Here is a 27,829-nt window from a genome sequence, read left to right as displayed (position 1 = left end):
GTGTGTATGTGTGTGTGTGTGTGTGTGTGTGTGTGTGTGTGTGTGTGTGTGTGTGTGTGTACGGGATTTTTGCTCTGTCTCATTTCTAGGAGTTTTACTTCATGAAGGAGACACTGATATATGGTAGGGATGACTTTATATCCTAAATCCATGAGTCATGGGATTCAGTCCTACCTCTTCTTACCATTATCTCTTAATCCTACTAAAGTCAGAATATTACCTATGGATCAATGTCACTCATCAACCTGGGTGTGGTGTATCACCAGGAACCTATACAGCCTTTGCTCTTGGGTGAGAGGCAGTCCTAGGAAGTACCATATTTGCTTGGAGATGACTATCTCCAAAGGGGCCCAGTCACAATAAGAAAAACAAGCAAACATTATGAGGCTTCTGCCTCATGTTCTTTACTCATCTCTTCCTATCATGAACATGTTTTTGATTATACCAAGTTATTTTTTCTCTTAGGCAAGACAAGCCTGCCATTTTCCCTCAGCTTCATCCCAGTGCCTTTTCCAACTGCTCTCATCCTACTCTTCTTTGGTCCCACTAAGTCCATTAAGAGACTAAAAAATTTACTGTCTTTCCTGTTTGTACAGTTGGGGTGGGTGTGGTGGTGAGGGCAAATGAACTACTTCACTTAATCCTCAATTGTATGGATTATTAATTTTCTTTTTAGATGCTAAGATAGAACCTATTAACAAGAATCCTACCTAGTTTTCTGGCAAATTTAAGATTATTTGCCCTTGATTTAAAAATTTCACATCCTCCAGACATGATCTTCTGCATCTAATGTGAGCATATTATCAATTTAAATAGAATTCTTGATTTTATTTTTATATTAGATATGTGTGTGCTCTATTCTTTATGTGAAGAATGGTTATTTAGTTAAGCCTTTGACAATTTTGGTATACCATTGACTTGTAAGCATTCTCTGACATCTTTTGCAACTTCTGGGATAAAGAGGAACAATACCATGACTAAGTGAGAATTTAAAGTTCCTTTAAATGGTTCTCTTCCCAAATCAACACTATCCTGAACAAAATGCCTTAAGACTTGTGAAAGGTGCCACAGACCATTTTGGTTTTTTCTCACTCATCTTTCCTTTTTGTAATCTTTTTTAAATTGAAGGTCACAGGAAGTTAAAGGGGGAAAAAAAGGAAAAAATGCCAAGACATTAAAAAAAATAACTTTTCAAGTTTGTATATCTTTCCCAAGCGGTCTGGGCAGTCTTATTTGCATAGAGGTCACTAACCTGTATGATAAGTCAACAGTGATTTGGTATTTTCTACTTTAATTAAATGATTAGTTGGTAATAGACTGATTTTAGTCCTATAGTTTTAAGTTGCCTTAGTTTTGGGTATCTGTGCCTTCTAATGCTATTTATATCACTTTTAAAGTAGCATGGATTTATGGAAAGAGACTTAAGATTACTGATTTCTATTTACATGATAAAGAAAAAAAAGATTATCAGTGTTCTAAACCAAATGAATACCTTGCTGATATTTAGGAAAAGAGTTTCTTTGAAAATTAAATTTGATTATTGATGAGATATTAAATATTTTAGGGCATAAAGGACAATAGAAAATTGTGCAACTAAAGACCACTGGCCAACAAACTTCCCATTCCCTCTTCTCTATGTAATACATAGCAATCTATTCTGTAGCAATTTGATGACACTTCAGGAAAGTAATTGGGGAAAAGGTGTGAATATATATCACTGAGAAGCTATTTCTCAGAATGAAGAATAAAGAGTAAATAAGAAGTAGCAATATTATATCTGTGACAACATCATATACAGTAATCATGTGTTTCTACATCTCTAGTGTGATCTCTTCTGTTTTCTGAATATGTGATTGGTGCCACTATATGTATTTTCCACATTTTCCCACCATCCCCTGGAAAGGACATACTTCCACACATTTTCCTAGGAGTCAGTACATGAGTGACAAATCATATAAACTAAGTCAGGAAGTTTCTTGGAACCTTGGACTGCACTTTCAAAGAAAATTCATTTATTAGAATATCTTTTTTTTGTTAGTTTTTATTTCCCTTTTTTTGGTAAATAAGGAAATTAAATGTCGAGCTAATGCTGATATAATCTTCAGGTTGTTAGTGTAATCATTAAAAGTTAGGAGACTGAAAGATATGCTTCTCCCCAACTGCAGTAATGACCACATTGCACATACATTTATTAATGCATTAAAGTTAACACCATGTATAGTAATTCATGCAAAGAGACAGAATTATTGCTGTTCTGCTATCATTTTCTGACTTCTTTGATTAAAGCATCAGCCATAATATTTCACAAATGTTGTTTCTTTCCCTTTAGTGCACAACATAATTTTAAAGGATATAAATTCCATGCTGAATTACCTCATGAAGAGAACTTAACTGCAAAACTACACAAGCCATTCAGTAACCTTTGGGTAGCAATGTAATACTTTTTTTTTTCTGATTGTGCAGTCCACAAGACTGCTCCACAGATACATTTTCTGAATCACTTCCCTGCCCCTTTGTCATCTTTAAGTGTATATGTATGTATGTATATTTGTATATATGTCATGTAAATCCTTTTCTTATCCTATATTTTATTCAAATAAAAGCAATCATTAATAACAAACTTTATGAGAAAACAAAAATGAATCCTAAGCATGCAGTTATGTAAAATAAATATATTTATATATTAATAAAATCATTATATTTGCATAATGACAATTAAAATGATAACCATAAAATAAGAAATGATACTAAATTAGAAAGGAATAAAGATTATATGAAAATAATAATAAAATGATGAAGATAAACATGATTATAGCAATGGTTGTTGTTGTTCAGTCATGTCTGACTCTTCATAAACCCATTGGGCACTGTCTTGACAAAGATACTGGAGTGGTTTGAGGATACTGAGGTAAACAGGGTTAAGTGACTTGCCCAGGGTCACACAGCTAAGTAGTCAGTATCTGAGGCCTCATTTGAACTGTACCACCCAGCTGCTGATTTTAACAGTAGGCATGTTTAAAAGTTGCCTTGGCTATTTTTTCTCCCCAAAGTCACCAATGTCCCATAATCTCTTCTTTCCTTTGCATTCCTATTGTCTCCACCCAAATGACAGACCTTGTCACTTCATGCTAGTATAACCATAACAATCTCTTAGATGATTGTTCTTTCAGCCCTGCCCCTTTATTCTGCACATCCCTTCCAAATTAATATTTCTAAAACACTCTTTCATCATGTCACTTTTGTTCAGAAACCTTCCATGATTCACTATTCCGTTTAGGATGGAGTTAAAAATTCCTCACCTTGAATTCCAGGCCATCCAACCTTACTCTCTAGAATGATATCACTCTACTTCACCTCAGGGCACATCTGCTCTTGCCAAACTGATTATGCATTGTTTCCTTGAACACCTTGCATTTCACTATTGCAACATTGCTGCTGATAGATCTCTGCCCTACACTTTATCTGTTCAAATTCTATCATGCATTTCTCTAAAACCCATCTTAAATTTCTTCTTCTTTATATTATGACTAATATCTGTAGGACTCATAGGAAAATTATTAATAATATTGCCTTGTGATAGCTCTTCTATTGTTAATGAGGAATTTATATATTTTATTGCTATTTGCCTTTTTATATATGCTTATGCCTTACTTTCTCACCAGAATTATAAATAAATGTGTTGTCTTAAACTTTTTTGTACTGTCCTACAGTGCCATCAAAGTGCCTTGACCATGGGAGCCCAATGAACAGTTGGCTTTTTTTTCTTTCTGAGGTCATGTATTTAATATAATTCTTCCTAAATAAATTATCCTATTTTTACTTAGTGGCCTGTTCCCACACCCACCCCAACTATCTTTTTCCTATAACATAAGCTGATATTCCTTTATATAGGATATTTTTCTTTTCTCTAGTCTAATAATTTAACTACTTTAATGACTTTTTGTTGGGGAATGGACACTTAGGTTACTTAGTTTTAATCATCTCTCCCCTCACCTTAACCCCAAGGAGTATTCCAACAACAGTGATTTTTCTTATACTCGATATTTTTCTTTATTACCACTTCTGAAAATGCCAATCTTCCTCATTCTGTTATCTTTCCACTTTTTACTCTCCTAAGTCTCTGTTTTTCCTAATTATCAGCATAACACATCCAACATCAACTTGTAATGCTGTGTTTCATACTTAAACACAGAGTTTTTCCAGTCAGATGCTTTGTACCTTATTTGGAGGTCTCTTTTCCCTCTACCAAAGTATAGTTATGTTAAAAATATTAGTTATGTCTCTATGTTCTTTGACTCTTAAGTAACTCATTTATCAAACTGATGTTCATTAGTGTTAAATTTTAGTGCATTCCTCATGTGTGCTTTTTGTTGTTCAGTCATATCCAACTCTTCATGACCCCATTGGGGGTTTTCTTGGTAAAGATATTAAAGTGATTTACATTTTCCTTCTCCAGTTTATTTTACAGATGAGGAACTGAGACAAATCACATTAAGTGACTTGCCCAAAGTCACATAGCTACTAAGTGTTTGAGACCAGATTTGAACAGAGGAAGATAAGTCTTCCTGACTTCAGGCCCAGCATTCCATATACTGTACCACCTAGTACTTGGCCATTAATTCTGTAGGTAGAGTGAGGATGGTTGCTACTTTTGTTCTAAGGTTTTTGTTTTGGTTTTTGGAGGTTATTTAAGTAGTTTATACATTTCTGAAGAGTCACTTTAACATTTGTTGTTGTTTAAATGATTCCTTCCCAATCACTTTTGGGGTATTGTGAATAAAAGGATTCTTCTACTTGGAAGATCAAGTCAGACATTTTCCAGACAGGCTTGAGCGATAAGGAATCTAGTAGTTTTGTATCTCTGGGATTCTACTATATCAAGGTGTCTCCCATTTGTTATCTCATTTTCATTCTTTTCTATCTGTATTTCCTCTTATTATCTTCTCCCCATAAAATCCCCTGACCATAGAGTAATAGACAATATTGTTTTATTGCTTTATTTCAAGTCCCTCATCCCTTTCAATTTCCCCTTTACTTGTCATCATGATGTCTACTGTTCTACTCTCCTCATCTCCCTTTTATAGAATCATAGAATCTCAATGTTGGAATGGACCTCATGGGTCATTTGGTGCTAACAACAGCATACATTTATCACTTTAAAGTTTACAAAATTTTTTCTTTACAACAGTTATGGTTTAGAGGCAGTATAATATTTAATATTGTTATCCATCTCACAGAGGCTAAGAGGTTAAATGACTTGCCCATGGTTCACCCAGCTAACTGTCAGAGCAGGTCTTGAAATCCACTTTAAAAAATTTATCTATCTATCCATCCATTCATCTATTTATTTAGTTATATTCACCCATTCATCTATTCATTCATGCATCTTTCATTCATTCATTCATTATTTATTTTGTTTTGTGGGGCAATGAAGGTTAAGTGACTTGCCCTAGGTCATACAGCTAGTAAGTGTCAAGTGTCTGAGGCCAGATTTGAACTCAGGTTCTCTTGAATCCAGGGCTGGTGTTTTATCCACTGTGCCACCTAGCTGCCCCCTAAATCCACTTCTTTTGAATCCACATTCAGCAGTCTTTCCACTATGCCCCACTACCTCTCCCCTTTTGTCTTCAAATTATCCCTTAAATAAAGTTATTTTTAGTTGGAGATTTTAAAGTACTAGATATTTACTATGACTTGTTCAGAAGTATCTCTTGATACCCTATTTGTACTATCACCAGGAGAGTTCTATCCTCAGGGATAATTATGATTCCTTTGACTCCTTTAGCCTTCTTTTTAAGACCAGATAAATGGGAACAATATAATAGCAATATTTTAAAAGATGCTTAATGGGCAGTTTTCATAGGAAAAGTGCATTCATTATGAAAGGAACATGTTCTTTGGGAGAAACTTATAGAAATAAAAACATTTTTTAAAAATCAAATACTAAATCAGTATTTTTTCAAAAAAGAAATAAAATGATTCTTTTATGCCAGTGACACTGAACTGTTAAAAATAATTATCTGCAGTAGAATTTGAAAATAAAGTTATCAATCTGCAATACCCATTAATTTATTCTTTTTTGTAGTGGGTTTATCACGTATTGTTTATGTCCCCTTTTGTACTTAAAATCCTTCCTCTTTGGTTTCTCAGTAAGTCCATCTATTCTTTTTCTGTTTCCTTTAGTTAAGTTGTAAAATGGGTACTTTCTCCTCTATCTTTCTCATTGGGATGGTGTTAGGAAGAAAGAAATTATCTCTGAACTTTCAGAAGGTCACACAGCCAGAATCTGTCAAAGGCAGCCCCATCTCCACAATGCAGTGGTGCCACTTTTCATTAAAAATGCTTGCATTAAATCTGAAGTTTAATTGTAACTTTGTTATTTAATATCAATATTATGAAGTGTTTTAGGACTATGAAAATTAAGAAACTTAGATGTTCATGTAATTTTCATGTTTAAATAGGTGACAGAAGCACCATTAGCATCTGAATTGGATAGAAGAGAACGATAAATTGGCAATGGGTCAGATGAGGGTGACTGCTGTTACCCAAACAGAAATGAGTTGTCAACTAAATACATTTCCCATTACAAATAGAAAAACAGATGGGCTCCACATCTTTCTGATTATTCCAGTATAAGGTCTGTCACAGCAACCTGTGAAGGAAATTTCACAGCCCTGGGCTTGTTGTCAATAAAGAATTCATTTATGTTTTATTTTAGATAAAAGCAAAATAACGTTATTTATTCTTGTTAATTAAAAATACATCACAGTGAAAGAGCTATTATACTGGATCACAGACTCATAGGATCTTAAAATTGGAAGGGACAGGGCAGCTAGGTGCCGCAGTGGATAAAGCACCGATCCTGGATTCAGGAGGACCTAAGTTCAAATCTGGCCTTAGACACTTGACACTAGTTGTGTCACCCTGGGCAAGTCACTTAACCCTCATTGCCCTGCCTGAAAAAAAAATTAGAAGGGACCTCAGAAATCAACTAATCCAACCCCTGCTAAGTCAAGAATCCAGTCTTTTTGATAACATTATCAACAAAATGAACATTTCATGTCTTTGAAGACCTCTATTGATATTAAACTCACTGTATGCAATAAGACTTTGTTTTTTCCTTTTGGTTTATACAGATGGAATTATACCCAAAAGAATAAAGTTATATGTGTGTATGTGTATGTGTGTGTATATGCAGTAATGGATTACGATGATCAAAGTGTCATTACGCACCTTGCCCACATTTATATCAAGAACATCTCATTGAATCCTAAATGCCTAAATACAGCCCTGAATATATTGTTATTTTCATTTGATAGGAGCAATATATGCTTATGAAACTTAAGAGAAAGATCTCTTAGTAATTTAGAATGTTGAGTGAGAATTAACAATCACTGTGCAGAAGATATAAACATTTACTTCTCTTGTGAAATATAGATGTTTCTAGGCATGTATATTTGTGTGTGTATATATATACATAAACACATATGTGTGTATATATACAAACATGTATGTATGTGTATGCATACATGTGAGGGTGTATGTGTGTGTATATATACATACAGAGAGAGAAATGGCTATCAGGCACAACAATAGTTGGACACAACAACAATAGTTGGACTTTACAAAATTTGGCATAAAACCCCACTAAGTGTTGCTGTGACCCTAGCATTCTTTACTGCCAGACATAGGACGGTAAAAAATATTTTTTTTCAGATTTGGTCTCCTAAATTTTATGAGATTGAGGGTAACTTTGAGCACATTTGCTTTTCTATATAAGTGCCTGAGGCAAATTCGGCTACTACCAGCATTTAAATGTTATGCCTCTCAAGAAGAAACTTAGAATTATAAGTTCACTGAAAGTCTTTCATACCAGTTTCATTTGCTTGCTTGTTTGTGTTGAATTCCATATTTGCTGCTACAAACCTGACTAAGTACCACTGGAGTGCAGCACAGCTGGTCTGGTTATTTTTGCTGTCTTAATGACTGCTCTGATTAATTGTGTGGGCAGTCAACTAGCTATTAATATGACTGAATAATCTTGACTCAACCACAGAATCAGTAGTTTAGAGGCCATATGTTCATGTGACCTTAAATTTTAAGTTGAAAGAACATATTTAAAACTTCCAGGTTTTTAATAGTAAAATAATAATAATAAAACACTAATGATAATGATAATTCTCTTAGCTACTGACATATGCATTATGATTGTGTCTTTGCTTATACCCATTTTCTTAACCTAGGATATCCTCCCTCTATCTATTCAAATCCTACAATTCAGACTTTATCAAATTTTCTCCAAGAAGCATACATGGCTAGATCTTTCTTTGAATTACTTTTGCATATTACCAAATAGGATTAGCAGCTAAATATTCATATATTCATTTCTTCTGAGTCCTAGCTATGTCTTCTCAGAGTGTTAACTGTTTAAATACCAGGAGAATATGTTAAGGGCAGCTAGGTAGCACAGTGGATAGAGTGCTAGTCTTAAAGTCAGAAAGACAGCTTTTCATGAGTCCACATCCAGGCTCAGACACTAGCTGTGTATGACCTGGGCAAAATCACATTTAACTCTATTAGCCTCAGTTCCTTATCTGTAAAATAGGGACTGGAGAAGGAACTGGGAAACTGCTCTAGTATCTTTGCTAGGAAAATCCCAAATGGGGTCACAAAGAGTTGGATGTGACTGAAAAATGACTTAACAACGAGAGAATATCTTAGTCTATTGTCTATCCCTCACAATGCCCAGCTCCTTTTACAGCATATAGTAGGAGCTTAATAATGCATCTTAATTGATTGTTGGCCATTTTGGAAGTGGAGGGAGTGGAGCAGGACAGATGTCTTGTCTGAGAATCAAATCAATTTAATGCACTAAGGATTCACCTCAATCTTTTTGAAGTATCTCAGTCATATTATCTTCAATCATTGAATCATGGGATAGCATTTTTAAAGGTAAACAACACACAACATACAACAACAAAACCAACAAAAAACTAAAACTAAGTTGATAAAATGACTTGCCCAAAGTAATACACCTAATTCCTGGCAGACTGACTTCCAATTTATTGGTCTTTCCATTATATCATCTACTTTCAAGAAAATATTAGTTTATTTAATAGTTTCTAATATAGAACCTTTTCACTTTAAAATCTCACAGTCCTAAATGGTTGCATTCCTTATCTACTTTTCAGTGACATTTCAAATTGAAATCAACCTTATCACTGAGCTTTGGGAGGCAAATGGATAAAAATAAAATCCAAAGAACTTTTAAATATGAAGGAGTAAATAATACTGAAAGTCAAGAAGTAAAATTGTGGTTAATAGCTAAATGAATGATAAAACGTGGGAGCTTAGATATTGTTGACTCTTTCTGTAGTTATGGAGGAAATGAAGTACAAATACTGTTTTTTTCCAGAGTGGAAATCTTGGGAAATGGAATGACTGCATTTCTATTGAAACGGAAAGAAGTCAAAAGAATGTTTCCTGACATATGCATAATATCTGTAATGTTAACAAGTTTCTAATTTTTTTCTCAACGGAGGAAGATATATTTATAATGATTTGGGCACTCTAAGTGCCTGAAATAATCAGTTTGATCAAGCTTTGACATTTTTTCTTGATTATTGAAGGATTCTTCTTTTAAAGCCCTTATTTATGCAGAGAAATACAGTAATTTTATACTCCAGTTTCTGTTACTGTGGACTATTCTTTTCCTCTTGCTTTCTATTTGTCAGTTTGGTGCTATAGTGAGAAACTGAGCAATAGGTTATGGTTTAGAGGGAGCCAAGATATAAACTTCTTGGATGCACAAGTCAGAAGTCATATATATATAATATATTTATACACATATATACCCATACTATAATGAAATGAATAATGATATGTAATAATTTGTGCTTCGTATCTTCAGCATTTATGACTGGTTATCATTCGCCTTTTTGCTTATTTAGTGTGAAAGAAAGGATAGGCAATTAGATAAAAAAAAATAGCTATGGGAGAAGCATTTAATTAATTTGAAAAAGACACATTACACATGCTAATGAGTTTAGCAGCCTAGGGGACATACCTCGCTTTTTAGTTGGAATTTGTTTTGAGAATGTAATTAATGATGAAATCCATATGAAAAAAATGAGCTAGAGATCATTAATATGCAGAAATACTTGTCAAAAATTGGAAAGGACAATCATTATTTTCCTTCATCATTCTAAACTAACATACATGCACTTTACATTAGAGTGAGTTGAATCATATTTAAAACATTTTTTTTTCCTAAAAGAAAAGTTTTGCTTAAATGTTTTAGATTTCATAATCAACTGACTGTGATTTAAATCTTATTCTAAAAACTTCTAGGACCAGAGTTATTTCAGTTCCCTGTTTGAAATAACACTTTCAAGCTATGTATTGATGTTTCTTTTCTTGTAAGTGTTATCAACTAAAAAGCATGTTTCCAACTTAGGTCTTTGATAAATAAGGTGCCCTAAGGTATATACCATTAAAAAAATCCTCTCTATTTAAAATAGCAAAGCACTAAATATTACTTTGATAGGTCTAGTTTATCTCATTTCTCTCACCTTCTCCAAATCTGCCAACCAGGTTTATAGAAGACCTTTGTGGATTACTATGAAAACAATGTTCAATGAAACTACCCTTTCCCCTTAAACTCTTTTTGCACAAAAAAAATTTTTTTTCATAAAAGTATGTTATACAAAGTACAATTGACTGACTTGGGAAGTAATACTGGCATAGTTTATTTCCTATAGTACGGCAGGTTGCCTGTTTTCCAAAAATGACAAAAGAGTCCTGATTGGTTCAATATCCTGCAGCTCAAATGATGATAGGCATTAAGGTTTGTTAATGGATGAATCAAAAGTACTCATTGGATAGTAAGTTCAAAGAAAGTAATGAGTGACATTTTTTAAATAGTTATTTTCTGGATACAGATTCTCATTTAAGAATTTAATTTCTAAAATAGTAGTTAGCTAATCATTTTTAGGACCTTTGAGAAAGTAAATGGGGTGCCTGAGGTTTATTAAAACACTATGTAATACATGCCTGGGTACCATTGGTATTTTTTTCTTCACCTGGTATGAAACAGCTTTGTATATTCATTTCAGCACTTCTTTTCATGCACACGCTTATATGAGTGAATGTTTCATATTTATTTTTCATTTTTCCATTAATTTTTCCTCTTCAGGTGCAATCTAGCTCCTGTGGTGGAGTTTGCATGCAGATGTGGGAACTAAATCTGATTTTATTACCATGAATCCATCAGTTGTACAAAGAGCATTTGGAGGCTTTCGGAATGAGAGTGACAGAGAAAAATTTGTGCATAGACTATCTATGCTGAATGACAGTGTCCTTTGGATCCCTGCTTTCATGGTCAAAGAGGAGAGAAGCATGTGGAGTGGGTTAATGCATTAATCCTTAAGATAAATTGAAAGTGCGAACTGCCTATACCATCACTGAGACTTATTCATGCTGTCAGAGGGTAAGTGTCTGGAAAAGACTGGTCTGTCCTTGACACAATGGAACTCATAACTTAAATTTTCCCTAGATGGGAAACAGCCTTAGTAAACTTTCAAATAGACTCTTTATTTCTAATATTTTTTATGATAAGATTGTTCTTTTCATGAACTAAGACTTGGGTTGGTTCATAAATGAAGCATATATACAATATATATATATATCTCCCCATATTTACTCTTTTTCAAAGAAAGCAAGTGCTTAAATTTTAGAACTTCCTTTACACTATCTCAGGAACAAAATTTGGGTTATATGTTTCCTTATGACTAGCTGAACAGAAACAACAACAAAAAAAATTCACAGCATAATTGATGAGTTTTAAGTATGGAAAAGATAGCAGAAGTGCCAAATGGCTAGTGGGCAATATTGTGGAGACATAAGTGCTAGGCATATTTAAGGAGCAATTAAGTCCCATCTGTAGAAATGGCCTACCATTGAGAGAGAAGTCTGGCTGAGCTAACACATCCTTAATGCCCCCCCCCCAAAGTCACAGATTGCGTCTTCCTGAATTAAGCCAACATTTCCTTTCATTAAGACTAAGAAGAGAAAACTTGAGAGAGAGAGAGAGAGAGAGAGAGAGAGAGAGAGAGAGAAAGAGGAATTCTCATTAAGAAGTAGCAAATGATCTAATTCAATCTTGCTTGCATTCCAATGGTAGTTTAAACACATACCTAACAAGTAGATACAGATCCTAAATGCTATTGAGATGGTTTTCCAAGCCTATGAGTTAAGAGTAATTTAAAATAATACAACTTAATGATTAGACAACTCTTATGATGTCCATATTTACTATCATGAATGCAATTCATAAAATACAGTTAGAATTATATGCAAGTTGGTTTGTTTCTAATTACCCTTTCCTTCAAGGATTTAACACGTCTCTTGTTATAAACTTTTGAAAATTTCCCCATAGGGGATCCATGTCTCAGTACTATTTTTTGCAGTCTCCATTTGATTGACATGTTTTATTCTCTGAAAAGTAAAGTTTAAATTGTTAGAGAAAGTGTATATGATAGAAATAATAGCTACCAGTGGATTCTTAACACATTATCTAAGTAATATCAGTTGCATAAAAATGATACTATCACCTGGAGAGTAGTAATAACTGATATCCAAGTACATATGTATTATTTCTATATTACAGAACTGATACACAGGAAAAAGATAACTTCAGTCAGCAAAGTTTTCTCAATACATTTCTTCCCCACTCCACCATTCCAGCACTTGCTGGAATCTGGGAGATATATATATATAATAATATAATATATATATATATATATATATAAATATTCCTACATTCAATGTTAGAAATGATGTGCATAGACTATTTTCCAAACACAGTGCATGGCAGAATGACCTGCTTAGAGGCAGTGTGTTGCAGTGGAAGGTACTCTATATCTAGAGTCTGTCAAGCTGGATTTGAATTCTAGTCACATATGTGACCTTAAGCAAAGTCATTTCACTTATCTGGGTCTTAGTTTTCTTATCTGTAACATGATAAGATTGGACTACTTGACCTCTAAATTCACAATTTTATTGGTTAAATTATTACTTAATTTTAGAAGCAGGAATAAATAAATAAGTTTGTAATAAGCACCTACTTTTGTTCCAGGCACCATGCTTTATAATTATTTATGTCATTTGAGCCTCACAGCATCCCTGGGAGGAAGTCCTGATATTATCCCAGTTTCTAGTTGAGGGAAATGAAACAAACAGAGGTTAAGTGGTTTGCCCAGAGTCACACAAGTATCTGAGGCTAGATTTGAATTCAGGTCTTCCTGACTCCATCCAGGGCCAGTGCTCTAGCCACTGTAGCACCTAGCTGATTAGGGAAACCAAGGCTCATAGAAGTTAAATGACTTGCCCATGGTCTCACAATTAGTTTATACAAAAGACAGAATTTGAAACCAAGTAGTCCAAGACTGAAAACCCAGTTTCCTTCTTATTATACCACACTGCCTTTCAGTGTATAACTACTCCTGACATTTCAACATTAATTTTTCTCCCATGTCTATCAGTCTCTTTTTCTTCCTCTTCTCACTCCCCACACACCTTGTATTTCCATTAATTTTAGACAGAGAGGATTTTTTTTTAACTTTTCTTAAGAAAAATTTGTAAAATACTGATCATTGTCTAGCTATGCAGGAAACTAATGATAAATGATAAGTTTGGTATGGTTTAGAGCTAAATACCTTAAAGTCATATTCATGTTTCCTAGTATACTCCCACCACTGAAAAATGAAAAGAAAAGCATCATGGAGTCTGAGCTAGCTCAGCAAGTTGGAAAGCTATGCAAAGTTTTGTATGATTATGAAGATTACTTCCAATAATGCTTTGGAACAAAGGCAAAACCACCTCTGATCTCTAGTACAAATGGATTCAATAAGAGCTTTTCTCTCAAATTTTGCACACAGTGGCAAAGCCATTTAGGAAATAATTAGTACATCACAGTGCTAAATTTATTTTTATTCTGTTCACTTTTCTTCCAAACCCAATGTGATCCTAAGCTGCTTCATGGAGTCCTGAGAGGCTTGTTTTAAGGAGTGATACTTCTAAAACCCTCCCCCTAGGAAGCCAATATTGTACTTCTTATGCTAGTGGTTTGGGATACTGTTGAGCTGAGCCGAGTTGGAGTTGGAGCTCAGGTCTCTTCCAGCTCCATAGGTGGCAGCTCAGTTTGTTGCTATTGTGTTGGGAGAGCTACCATTTCCCCTTTATGAGCCAGTTGATTGAGGAAGTCTTTTGCAGTAGCCAAGTGTAAGATGTAGCTCTAGAGAGGCAGTATATATGATGATGTGTATAAAATAAATCAAGCCGAGAAAGTACCCACAGCTCCCTTATACCATGGAAATAGAAGGGAAAATTGTTCACACAGTATTTGCTGAAAGGCAGCACATAACTGTTTCAATAGATAATGTACTGTAGCTACTTGAGACCATGTACAGAGAGCCACATGAAGCCCCCAGAAAGAAAACAAGGAAGTATGAATCACTGATGAAACAAAAGATTAACATGACTTTAAAACAGGGTTAAAGCTCCCCAAGGCCTGTTCTTGAAGTATCTTTTTATATCTCATTTGTGTTTGTTATCAACAAGCTCTGTGATAAATACTGTTTGGCAAAATAGCCTGGCCCAGAGAGTTTCATTTCCTCTGTTGATGAATAAAATTTGATGACCTTCCTGAAGGTCTTAGGGATCCCAGAACAGACATTTTAAGTCCACATGTAATCACAATGCTGAAGTCAGAATACCTTTTTAATCTATACTATATGGAAAGCTCAAGTAATTAAGAAAGTAATCACAAATAACTTCTCTTTAAAAACACACACGAATGCACAGCCATCTTTTCAGCCTTGGGGTGTCATCTCAGAAGCTTTCATATTATCAGAATTTATTATTTAAACCCATACTTCAAGCAGTATAATTGTTTTCCAGCTATAAACTACCATTCATATGAAGTTGTGTGTTTTAAATTTATCTCTCCATGTAAGACTATTAATCACGAGTCAATATAATTCTTGCTAATTTTTAATGTATTGAAATCTTTCCAAAGTCATGTTAAATGAAAATAAGAGATATTTATAATTCTGAATCAGAGCTAAATTTGAAAGCTTTGAAAGGCAAATATAAAGACAATAAAAATTCTGTGAGATCTACTCAGGATGGAAACAATTGAAATTTTTATGGAGGGCATGAGGGGAAGGTAAATATTTACATATCAAAGAACCAATAGGAAAAAGGAAGATCTACTTCAGGTAAAATAATAAACTCACCAACAAATGCTAGGGGATTTAGTTGATATTTCAAGCTCAAATTTCGCAAACAGAGCAAAAAACTAACCAGATACCTACAAGGCTTAAATAAATGGGGACTTGAGGGGAGGAAGGGAGTGGTGGTAATAAACTGAGCCAGAAATTCTTCTATCATTAACCAGTTAATCACCTGTAATAAACTTTTGAGGTCTCAGATAATTTCAGAAAGGCTTCAGCTACTACTAAAATTCTCTTATCACAAAGTTCTGTCTCTTCTTTTATCTTCCTCTTTCTCTTAACAAGAAAACAAAACAAAACAGCCCAGCATTACTGATCCTCTTCTTGTTCCTCTGTTCTACTTAGTTGTATTCATTCACATATTGACAAAGTGAATGCCCAGACCCTTAAGGCCATTTATCTAGTCTTAGTCTGTTGTGATTTCTACTCCTCTGCTCTTAATTGTCCTTGAGGTCTTTTGCTGTTACCTTCATCAAATTGTCCTTGATCCTACATTTCTTTCTCCTCTGCCCAATCCCTGTGCTAGCAATTATTCTAAGTTCAGAGTCCATCAGGGAAAGTGAAAATCAAGACAGATTTCTTTGGCAGGTGTGTATTAGCATGTTCCAAATGCAAACCTGTCAGAAGACACTGCACTATTAGTTAGCTTACTTGCTGATATGCTAAGTAGCCAAGTTGCTTTACAACTCTTGCTTTCACTAAATCATACAGCTGGGAAGCCTTGTGAAAAGGGATGTGAACGTTAATTTACCCCCAACATTGTGTGGTGAGGATTTAATATATTCCCTGAAGCTTTAGGGTCAAATATAGGAAAAGCAGGAATACAGTGAAAGAGAAAAGAAGTGGTGACTAGGGAAATTCTTCTAAGGAAAAAGAAGGCAGTAGTGGCTTGTGACAGTTCTAAAAGACAGTTTCTGGTCACATCTTTGTCCCTGATTTGGGGCTGGAGGTGGTACATCCCAGTTCTGATCATTTTTCTTAGAACCCCTAGAAGTACAAACTAGAATTTCAAATACTGGTAGACCAAAAAGAAGAAGGCTCATGCAGAGACTATGACTTGTGATTGACCGTATTAAGATTTTGATTTTAGGGGCAGCTAGGTGGCACAGTGGAGCACGTGCCCTAGATTAAGGAGGACCTGAGTTCAAATCCGGCCTCAGACACTTAGCACTTACTAGCTGTGTGACCCTGGGCAATTTACTTAACCTCAATTGCCTCACTAAAAAAATCCCCCAAAAACAAGATTTTGATTTTACCAGTGTAAGAGTGTGTTCCACACCTCAGCCCCATTCAAGGTAACTAGCAAGATGTTCTTTGCCCTGATACTTTTATCAGCTTAAAAAACCTATTTGATTGAATTGTATAATCAATCAAGCAATGGTATAAAATAAGTGTTATCAATTCCTAGCTGCCTCTGGATGGATTGAATTGATCAATCCATGCATCAAAGACATAAATTAGATGAAAACAATCTAAACAAGCTTGAAGGGATTGAAGTACTTATAACCATTGAATATATGTTTGTATGTATATATCAGAGAAAACAAGATCCCAGCAGACATATTCCAGTAAATTCTTTAGGAGTCAAATACTGTTGATCACAGGCATCTTGTGGCATCAAGGGGCAAGGGGTGGGATAAGCCCAGAGACCATGTCATTGGGGAAATTGTTCCACTAACAAACAAGGCATCTACTTAGTAGCTAAGAGAGGACAAAAAAGATACATGGAGAAAAATGTAGTTCTGGACTCTAAAAGGGTCTTGACTCTTGGAACCCAGCAGGGAACTTCAAAAATTCAAGGGAGACTTTTATGGGACTTCACAAAGGTCACAAGGACTTGCATACGAATGGGAGTTACTACCCCTTTGCTACATATGCTCTTTTTAAGTTGGAGTCCTCTTTTCCCAGGATTCTATATATACTTAGGAGAGAGTATGACCCCATTTTCTAAAGAAGTTTTGTACCAACTGTTGTCCTTATACCACCTTAGTAAATATCTATTTTTTAAAACCAATTAACTCTAGCTGACTAATTGGTAATCAATGTTCAGCAAAAAATGGGGGCCCATGAGCAACAATGTCAGAAAAAACTTCACTACCCTCAGCTTACCTCTAAAACCCTGAAATGAAACACAGTCAGCAACCCTCTGGGGTTTTAAACTCTCTAAGTAAAACCATCTTGTTTTCTGGAGAGTGAACCTAGAACTTGAATTGTACCAGGGGATTGCAGCTAAAAAATTAGGATTTACCTCTACTTACTTCTCCTTGGAACTTTGTCAAGTCATGTCTAAATAACATGCAATTGAAAACTCACCTTCTTTTAAAGTATTTTAAGACAGAAAATTCCTTAGTCCTTCTCAGTAAACTTTCTAGTTCCTGGCTACCCTTGATGTTAGGAAATTTATTATGCAGCATTTTCCTGTTGCTTTTAATTCACTTGTTCTCCATATAAGGATTTCCTGATGCTTGTAAACAGTTCAGTCTTCTGGGGTCAAGAATGAATGGTTCAATTTAGATTACTGATATGGGCAGACAATTCTATTCATGCTTACAAAATGATAATGTCTAAGCTTAAATGTACTATTTCACTATCGTCTTTCATTTAAAAGGTGTGAGTGAACAGTTTTCAAGAATGTGTATGCAAATGACATTTTATTGCTCCCTGACAAAATTTGTCTTGAAAAAATTTAAAAGGCAATATAACTGCAGCACACAGCAAATTAATTGAACCTATGTAATGAATGTGGATCTGTTTCCAAGACCTAACTCAAAGCCTTTCCAGTATAGTCAAATCTGTAGAACTTATATTCATCATTAGACAAGGACTTTGAGGAAGATAGATTTAGGAATATAATTATGGCATAACTATGCGAAGTAGAGAAAGACAAGATATATAAAAATATTTTTCTTTCAAGAAATAATCTTTTTTCTTCATTTTTGAGGGGCTCAGGCCTATTTCTTTGACAAGAATATAGACTCACTATATGACATTACTCTGTTCTCAGTTAATTTGATAGATTTATTTACCATGATGTGCTGCTTATCTCTTGATAAAGTATTTCCATTATAGTTGGGTTTTCTAAAGAGCAATTTTTAACTCCTAAAAGCAGTATCAGTTCAATATCCATTAATGAGAAATGTTTGATATGTTTTAGCATCCCTTATCTCATAATATAGCCCCTTTTTGTCAAGGGGAGTGATAGGAATATATATTTTTTTCTCAACTGGAAGGAGACTGAAATATCACGGGAAACAGAAACCATTTGAAGGGGGAAAACTTTTGAGCCCTGCAGAGGGAAGGGAAGGGGTAGGCCAGCTGATTGCAAGTGAATGGAGTTGTCACTTCAAATTGAATATAATCTTGAATTGTTAGAGCTTTATATGGCTCACTGACCCAATTAAAGAGTAATCTACTTAAAAAGGGTTTTGAAGTTTTTCATTCACTGCTGTTACTAGTACCTGATGGTGAATTTATCCTTTCTCCACTTCCTTCCCTTCTCTTGACTTAGGAATGCCTGGCAAACTAACACTGATTAACTTTAGGAGTCTTCTGCTTTCTTTAACCTTTATTTACTCTATGTATTTTTATAATGGATAAATATATACTTTATAAAGGTAAAAATAAGATTACTTTTATTGCATGCTGAGCAAATGTTTGATATAAAAAAAAACAGACTATGCTTCAAGGTGGGGGAAAAGGTAAACCAATAAGTAACTATGACCCTGTACAGAAGTTCTCTCTGTCTCTGTCTCTGTCTGTCTCTCAACTTCACTAACAAATATCATAGTAATCACAACCAAGTTAAATCAGTGTCCAACTTTCTATTCACATAGTCCTGTTTCCACTGGTCTCTTTTATGCTGGGGGTTTTGCTTTCTTGAACTGGAAATCCAATTACATATACACGGATACACATGGATACATATACACATACATATACGTTTTTCACTCTGGCTTCCTAAGGAGGGAAGAACCATGTCCTTGTGATCCAGAGTTGGATTTATAAGCAAATAGAATTATAGCAACACCTCTCTCCAAAAAATGACTTCTCTTATCTGCTCTTTGAGACTTGAAATTCATACCATATTTAGAGATAACATCTTTTTTTTTTTTTTAAGTGAGGCAGTTGTGGTTAAGTGACTTGCCCAGGGTCACACAGCTAGTAAGTTTCAAGTGTCCGAGGCCCGATTTGAACTCAGGTCCTCCTGAATCCAGGACTCATGCTCTATCCACTGTGCCACCTAGGTGCCCCTAGAGATAACATCTTAATGATAATAATAATAATAATAATAATAACCCCCCTGCAAGAAGAAACATGCCTAAAACCATGGGTTGTAGAGCAGTTGCCAATGGATGTATATTTATAGAGAGAGGTTTTCTTACCAGTAGTTCTCTACACCAATAATAATAAAACTCAAATACTCCCTGCCCAGCCCGCCCCCCTCTAAAAATGGGGTATAAATGACTGACTTTGCTCAGGTACTTTTTTACAGAGCTAGTTTGCATTTAGGAATGAAGGAAAGGATATAGGGTTACCAAGGAAGCTAAGAAATAAGAAATTTTGGGGAGAGTAAGAGAAGGGAGAAAAGAAAGAAAGAAAAGTCTGATTGGGTATAGAACACAAATTTAATCTACTTCATGAGGTTTGATTAAGCCTGGCCCTGTTTTGATTCACATCATAGTCCTTTCTAAAGATTTATGACTTAGGCTTAACAGCCATTCATGAAGTTTACTGCCAGCTAGTGGGAGTGCCTGACAGCACCCTGGCCTACCCTGTCTCTGGTGTGTTCTATCATGGTGTCGAGCATAGCCTCTGTCTAGCACATTTAGTTTTAAGTTGGCTTCTCAGATTAAGGGAAAGCTAAGAAAGTATGCTGAAAGTCAGGATAGTTTATGAGAATGGTTTATGGAGTGAGCATTGCTATTGTACCTCATTTTCCTACCTCAACATACTCATAATCCCTGCTCTGTTTTTAATAATGAGAAATATTTTCCAGGGACAAATTTTACCATCAGTGACTACTTTAATGGTGACCATTCTCCAAACATAAAAAATATTTGAGAGGTTTAATTTCAGAGAGTATAAATTTCTATTATAGAATACAGCCACTGAGGCTATATTTTATAGTGCTTATCTTATTTTTTTCATTTCACTTATTTTAAAGCACACCATTATAAAAAGATGTTAAACAATGAGTTTTCTTTCTAGAAAGTACTAAAACTATCTACTTTTTCTAATGGGGAAAAAAAAGAGTATAAGTGTTGACTGTTCTAATTCCTATAGACTTCTCCCCACATAGAGTAAGGAAAAAATGTACTTGAGCTTCATTCCATAACAGTTCAGAAAAATTTTCCAAAATTAAATTAGGATTATAGTACAGTGCAATAGAGTCTTAGATTAATGCCTATGATAATTATTCAGTTAGGTGAAGGCATCTGTGCCAGAATTATAGTAAATTTCCTACAAAGGTCATATTTCTAGAAATGATTTAATAATTACCTTTAGATTACTCTGAAATCACCAAAAATACATAATATTCATTGTGGTATGAAATGTTATAGTTTTAAGTAACTTATCCCTAGATTTCTCCTTTTATTTCTCTAATGTTATATATTTAAAATTATTTGCTGCAGTTAACATTCTTTCTTGCAATAGACTAGTACTTAGAAAACTTTGCAGAAAATAGATTTAGTTTCATGTTCATCAGTCACAATGTGACAACCTATTTTGTGACTCAAATATTTTGACAGCATTACTTGAAAAAATATCCCTTACAAATATGAAAGGTGAAACATAAAAATAATAATGATAATAATTAAGAATTGAATAAGCTAACCAGACTTCTCTCTAGCCTTTAGTGCTTAACAATTTAGATCAATGAAGAACAATAAATGGTGGAATTCATATGGGCTTGAGTCAAATAACCTATTAACAACAATAGAGGGGCAGCTAGGTGGTGCAGTGGATAAGCACTGGCCCTGGATTCAGGAGGAACTGAGTTCAAATCTGGCCTCAGACACTTGACACTTACTAGCTGTGTGACCATGGGCAAGTCATTAAACCCTCATTGCCCCACCAAAAAACAACAACAACAACAAAACAACAAAAAAAAAAAAACAAAAAAATCAACAACAATAAAAGGTAATTTTACAAAGAATGATGACTGAAAACATTTTTCAAGATGTTCAGCTAGAAAATCTTCTGTCTCTTTCTTCCACTCCCCCTACCCCCAAACTTGGAACATATGTCTATGGCAGAAATGCTTTCAGGTACAAAATTAATTAGCTGGATACTTTTGAAACAAATAATCAACACATAATATGTTTTATTCAAGCATCTTAGTAATGCACACTTTGTGGCATTTCTAGAAAATTTTTTTCATTGAATCAGTAAGATACTTCTATCACATAGTTACACCAAAATCAGTGGATATGAGTTCAGTTTCCTTTTATAACTCATGTATATTCTCTACATAGTTTTCTTTGAATAATTCCCAAACAGCAACTGAATTTTCAGCTTTCCTTTCTGAGCCCAGAAAGGACCTCCTTTTTAATGGTATAGTCTTTCTTAGAATATGCTGGCAGACATGTACACAGAGTGTTCACATTCTAGAATGGGATGGAAATTGATATGAGGGATCTAGAAGGCGTTGTGCCCTAATTGAAAAGTGAAGTAACTCAAATAAATTCCTGGTAATGGTGAGAAGTATATTTTCAAAGGAATTTTTGCTTCATTAACCTATTTCTCCTGACTCCTTATTTCTCCAGTTACCTTTTTCTGGCTTTCTCATCTTCTACTCAGTACTAAGAAAATGAGTTTCCTGGTTCCTCACCATGCCAGGCATGTTAATGAATTTGGAAGGATGCTGTGATTGGGAAGAGAGAAGGTATAAGGATAGGGACCACACATGTAATTTCACTGCTACAGTGGGCTCCTGGTAGGGCATTTACTCCAGCAATGCATATTAACACCTTTGCATCTTCTAGTCTAAGAAAGTTGTCCAAAACATTACTTGCCCCAAGTCATACAGGCTGTATGTGTCAGAATGAGGACTTGAGTTCCAGTTTTCCTGTCCTGACTTCCTTCATATACTGTTCCACACTAGGGAAAGGAAAGGAAATGCTCTGGAAAAGAGGACAGAATTAGTTAAGATACTGTTAAGTTTCTTCCTCACTTTGTCTTCCATTGATTTTATATAGAAGCAAAAGTTCAGTTTTATTCTTTCTATTATTGTCATGATAAAAGTCCTGATGAGGACAGGGAAGCTTTCTTTTACTATAAGATATAGGCATTATGAAACTTTTATGCAGAATACTATAAATGTTTCAATATGCCAACCTCCATTTCAGTCTCCAAAACAATGGGGATATATGGCCTTTATCTCTGGCAGCTGGATAGGTGGAAAAATGATTTTGTTTGTTTCCCAGTATCAAAACTCACAGTGAAATAGACTACCTCAGAAATTTGTCACCAACCTCTGTGTCCTTAGCTCTGTTATTTGTGTGTCATTGTGGGTTTTCCAGCCAAGCTCTTTAACAGTGATGTTTCTGGTTGGTACATCTGAGAGAAATACACAGTAGGCCTGTCAAAACAAATCCTTTCTGTCACAGTGACCTTTCCATCAAAAACTTAGATCTCATTTATTAAAATATTTTCTTTTTATTGTATGTCATTGCAGTATAAATTAGCCAATACGAATTCACTGACAACAGTGGCAAATGGAACAGCAAAATCAGTGGCTTTTATAGGACATTATGTTCTGGTTTATTATATTTATCCAATGGAAGTATGTATAATGGATATTTTATACAGTAATCTCTTAAATGGAAGCCCTAAATGTTATTGACTAAAGGAAAAGTGCTTAAATTCTCTGTTACCAAGGTTGGCCTTGAAAAAGCTTCCAGATAAGATTCAGACTTTAACCTTTATGGATATCTGTCAAATGGTATTTACTTTTACACTTCATATTTTGTAGTCTGATCTTCACTTTGTATCTAAAAAGTAAATTCTCTTAACCTCATTCATAATAGGTTTGACACAGCACAATTCATATATTGTAATTTCCCTGTTATGAATGCTTGAAAGCATTTTGACAGGAGTTTAAATAGTTTCGCTTTTTGGGGGGACTTTGTACCATTGACATTGGCTTCCATGCAGGAACAAATTTCTTATATAACTCTCATAAGCATAAAACATCATAGCTATTTACTATGAAACAAATGAAAAATTAATGCTAGTAAGAAAGACTAGAGCTGACTGGGGTAGGTAAAATTAATTTTCACCTTAGTAATAACAGCATAATTAGGAAGAAATAAAAAGTAATTTATGTAAACTTTATAAATGGGAAAATGAAACAATCATAATATAATAATATGCTTTCATTTTTATGATAACCTATTTATAGAAAGTGTACCTGATACAGAATTCATTAGAGACCATTTTATCATGATCGTTTATTCAATCACTAATTCTCAAACTTGCATGTTGCATTTCAACTCAGTTTTTTAGAACTAATTGGTTTTCAAGTTCAAGTCTCATTCACTGAAAAAAGGAAATAGCTCCTTAGAAAAGAAGTATTTCTGTGACTGCAGAAGTAGTTCTGTTTTCAGAAAATCGTTTCTTCTCCTGACTCCCAACTGGTTAGATGATGCATGATTACACCTCTTCCAGTCTCACTCAGCTATGAGTAAGTTAAAACTGAAATACCAGTTGTCCCATATGACCTTTTGCTATCTCCTTACTCATAAGCAGATTCCAAGCACAAAAACCAACCTTCTCAAAATTCACTTCATGTCATTGCCATCACAGGGCAAGTGCCTTTATACTATATTTGACTATATCTAACAGAAATCAGTCTTACAGTGGAAGACAATGAACTTATCAAGGAAAGCAATGCAGGTCATTTTTAAAGGTGGATGTGTCTCTGGAAGGCTTATAAATTCATTCACTTCATTAAATGCTGTACCTTGGTACCAAAGCCATCTAAATCATGTCATTCCATTTCAGGAAGATAGTATGCCAGAGTCACAGAGCCATAGAAAATATCTGTAATGTCATTAATTCCCATGTAAGAATGAGAGAGACAATAAAGAGACAAGAATTATAGAACTAACTTCTGGATGATATAAAATGGACTAACTTCTAAACACAAGTAAAAGGTACCTGTTTCTTAAATTTACTGTTCTGAGGGATTGAAGGCTTAGTTGATCTGAACTAAGGTATATGACAGCACTGCCTGTCAGAATTAGCTACAAAAAAAAAAAAATACCAACAGGTTCACTTAAGCCTTAGGACCAAAGTGATAGTATTATAATTGTATATGGTTGTAGAGGCAGCTAGGTGGTCCAGTGGATATTGCTGGGTCTGTTTGGAAAACCTGAGTTAACATGTGGTCTTACAGCACTTACTGGCTTTGTGACCCTAGGCAAGTCACTTAACCTTATTTGCCTCAGTTTCCTCATCTGTAAAATGAACTGGAAAAGGAAATGGCAAACCTCTCTACTGTATTTGCCTAGAAAACCCCAAATGGGATTACAAAGAGTCAGACATGACTGAACAACAATAAATGATTATGGACTGGGAAAATTATTGTGAATTTCCTTGAAATTACCTTTTCCTTGCCACACTAAAGGTCATGACACCAATTTGGTCTATTCTATAGTATGTATGGATATAGAGAATATTGAGTTGAGGGAAGGGTGTGATCAGTGAGGTATGATGGTAGGGACAGAAAAAAAATAGAACTTGGTTGTATATAATATATAATAGGAATAAACAAAAACCTATAAAGATAATACTTAAGAATATTTGTAATTTCATCACTATAGATTCTTCTACCAGTAGAGGTAATAATCCCTCCTGTCTTGGTAAACACTCCACATGCTGTTGGTTGTGGCTAAAATTTAAAGAAAAAAGTCAACTGGTAGCCAGTTTTTTGGTATTGAAACTCTTGTGACATTTAAAAAGGTTTGACAGACATATTTTCTGGGTAATTTAGTCTTTTTATTAATAAGGCCAGCAGATTATTAATAAATGTATGTTCATTTGGCCATCTCTCTTAGACCAAAGACAATGATGGTGTTAGACTCAAAGTTTATATCCCCTTCAGAACAGTAGGTGGTCCATCAAACAACAATCAAATCTAATTGGTTAACTGATTGGAGGTTAAAATGAAGGGCTGAGTATCTCTTGGATAGGGAAAGTATTTCTATCCTAGACCACCCATAGTTTTAGGCAATCAGTTCAAAAAATGTGTACTCCACCCAAGTCTGAGTACAACACAATAGATTTCCCCACCTTAGATTAAATTAATTGTAAGGTTGGAAGGGGTCTGACTGAGGAGAATTAATGCAATCTCATTATCAGTAATGTCCTTCAAGAAAACTAACTATAGGGGCAGCTAGGCGACACAGTGGATAAAGCACCAGCCCTGGATTCAGGACTACTGAAGTTCAAATCTAGTTTCAGACACTTGACACTAACTAGCTGTGTGACCCTGGGAAAGTCACTTAACCATCATTGCCCTGCAAAAAACAACAACAACAACAACGGCAAAATAAACAAAAAAAAAACTAACTATAAAATTTAGAAGAAGGGGAGGGCCTCTGAATCTCCCCAAGATATTGTTACTAATAATAACTTCTCACACTCTCTAAACTTACCTAGGATAGTTCTCATGCAACAGACCCAACAAATTCTTGATCAAGTCATACTCTAAACCATGACAGCTTAAGAAAAACTTCAACATCTTACATTCCATAAGCACAATTTTCTAGTACCCAGAATCCCCTACACATTCACTAGAATTAGTGAAACATCCAAAGAAAGTGTACTAGAAGAATAAAGGGGAAGAACATTATACTCAAATCATTCAAACACATGAAACTTGTGGGGATAATAAGATTTCTTAAAGGATTCAAGAGAGTGTATGGAAAAAGAAGGATTAAACACTGGACTTGAATTTATGAAATGTAACTTTTATTACCATTTCTTTTTCATGTTTAGGAATAATCTTTTTTTTTAAATATGGATTTAGGTTTTTATATGTAAAAGAATATTAATAATTATAGAGATTTTAAATAATGTCTTTTCCCGTTCAGAAACCTCTCTCTTGTAATGTTAAGAAACAGAACTGCTCATTTTTCAAGTTAGGATCTCCTGGTTCCCTCTTAAGAATAGAAATAGATCAATCAGGTCTGAAATGATTTTACCACATGAACTAATTACTGGATGACCAATCTGTTTAGATTGTCATTATTCCCATTTCTACATTGACTCTCTAAATGACCTTTCATATCTCATGTTGACTAATTTCATTTTTTTTCTAACTGAAAATTCAAAATAATAGTTAGGTTTATTTCTTTTTTAAGAGGAATTTTTTGAAGATTAGTAAGAGAAAAACTGAAAACTCCCTTCTGTCTTTTTGTTTTTAATAATTCTAATATCAGTAGTAGGAGGGGTGATGGTATTAGTGGTAGTAGCATTAGTTGTTGTTGTAGTAGTAGTAAAAGTACTAGTAGTAACTAAAAAATAGTAAAAGTACAATGTATTTTGTTTTAAAGTTAGTGAATGGTAATTGAAGTTAGATTTTTTTAGGCAATAGCCTTTTAAAAATAATTTCCTATTTTTCAAGATAATCTGTTAACCACTGTAGTCAGATTTTAGTAGGATCATCTTTAGATAATGGATAAGTACTGTTAATCCAAAAATCCAAATTTATTTTGGATTAGAAATGGATTACAATGACTTTTTCTAGAAAATTCACTTTCATGATGTAGAGTTTAGATAGAATATTAAAACCAGTCTTGTTCCTTATGTTTGTGCAGAGGCAAGAGTCAGGATGACTTGTATTTTATTCTAATAAGCTGGTCAGCTCAGATTTTTATATTTCTTTTGAAAAATAGAGTTCAAGCTTTTGTTCAGGTTGTTTTGAAAATGGAACAACATTTAGCCCCATTTTACTTTTCTAAAGAATAATCACTTTAATCCACATTAGGTTTTAGATTTTGTTTGGTAGCAGAGAGTAGAGTGGGGGGAGTCACTATAATATTCCCAAATGATCCAACTTAATGAGCAGTTTTATAACTTCACTTGAGAGGATCATATAGGGCAACATTAAACTCTCAAGTGCATGTTATTATTTTTCCATTAAGTTATAATGCATAATGAAATTATTTCATGATATAAAAACATAAGGGCTATTATATAACAAATTATATTATGTTACAACAAATATAAAACTGACCTTGAACCTATTGGAAAAATTATTCATTTGACAATTGCTTGGATGATTAAGAAAAGCCACTGTAGTTAACTATCTCCTATGTCTATTACTTCTTTTGCCAGGATTTAAAAAATAATATCTGCTACTTCCAGTGGAATCTTTCTCAAAGAAAGGAATTTATTTGTTTAAGAAAATAAATAGGAATATCTGATCACTCGTGACAATCTAGATTTTTGAAAGTGACTTTATTTTTTTTATAGAGATCTGAATTGGTTTTCCCTTTTCACTCATACTTTCTCACTCCCTGTGTTTT

At 34.3% G+C, this 27,829-nt stretch overlaps 1 protein-coding gene across 1 annotated transcript in view; it reads left to right on the top strand.

Annotated features, from left to right (window-relative positions):
* ST8SIA4 (ST8 alpha-N-acetyl-neuraminide alpha-2,8-sialyltransferase 4) overlaps window positions 1–27,829 on the top strand; it is a 136,188-nt gene that overhangs the window by 68,419 nt on the left and 39,940 nt on the right. The window contains 3 exon segments of the mRNA XM_043979307.1: window positions 11,195–11,225; window positions 11,227–11,383; window positions 11,386–11,488. Of these exon segments, the coding sequence (XP_043835242.1) occupies window positions 11,195–11,225; window positions 11,227–11,383; window positions 11,386–11,488 (291 nt within the window).

Source organism: Dromiciops gliroides, chromosome 1 (genome assembly GCF_019393635.1).
Source record: "Dromiciops gliroides isolate mDroGli1 chromosome 1, mDroGli1.pri, whole genome shotgun sequence".
NCBI lineage: Eukaryota > Metazoa > Chordata > Mammalia > Microbiotheria > Microbiotheriidae > Dromiciops > Dromiciops gliroides.
The sequence above is the reverse complement of the archived record's forward strand: the minus strand, read 5'-3'. Positions and strand labels throughout refer to the sequence as shown.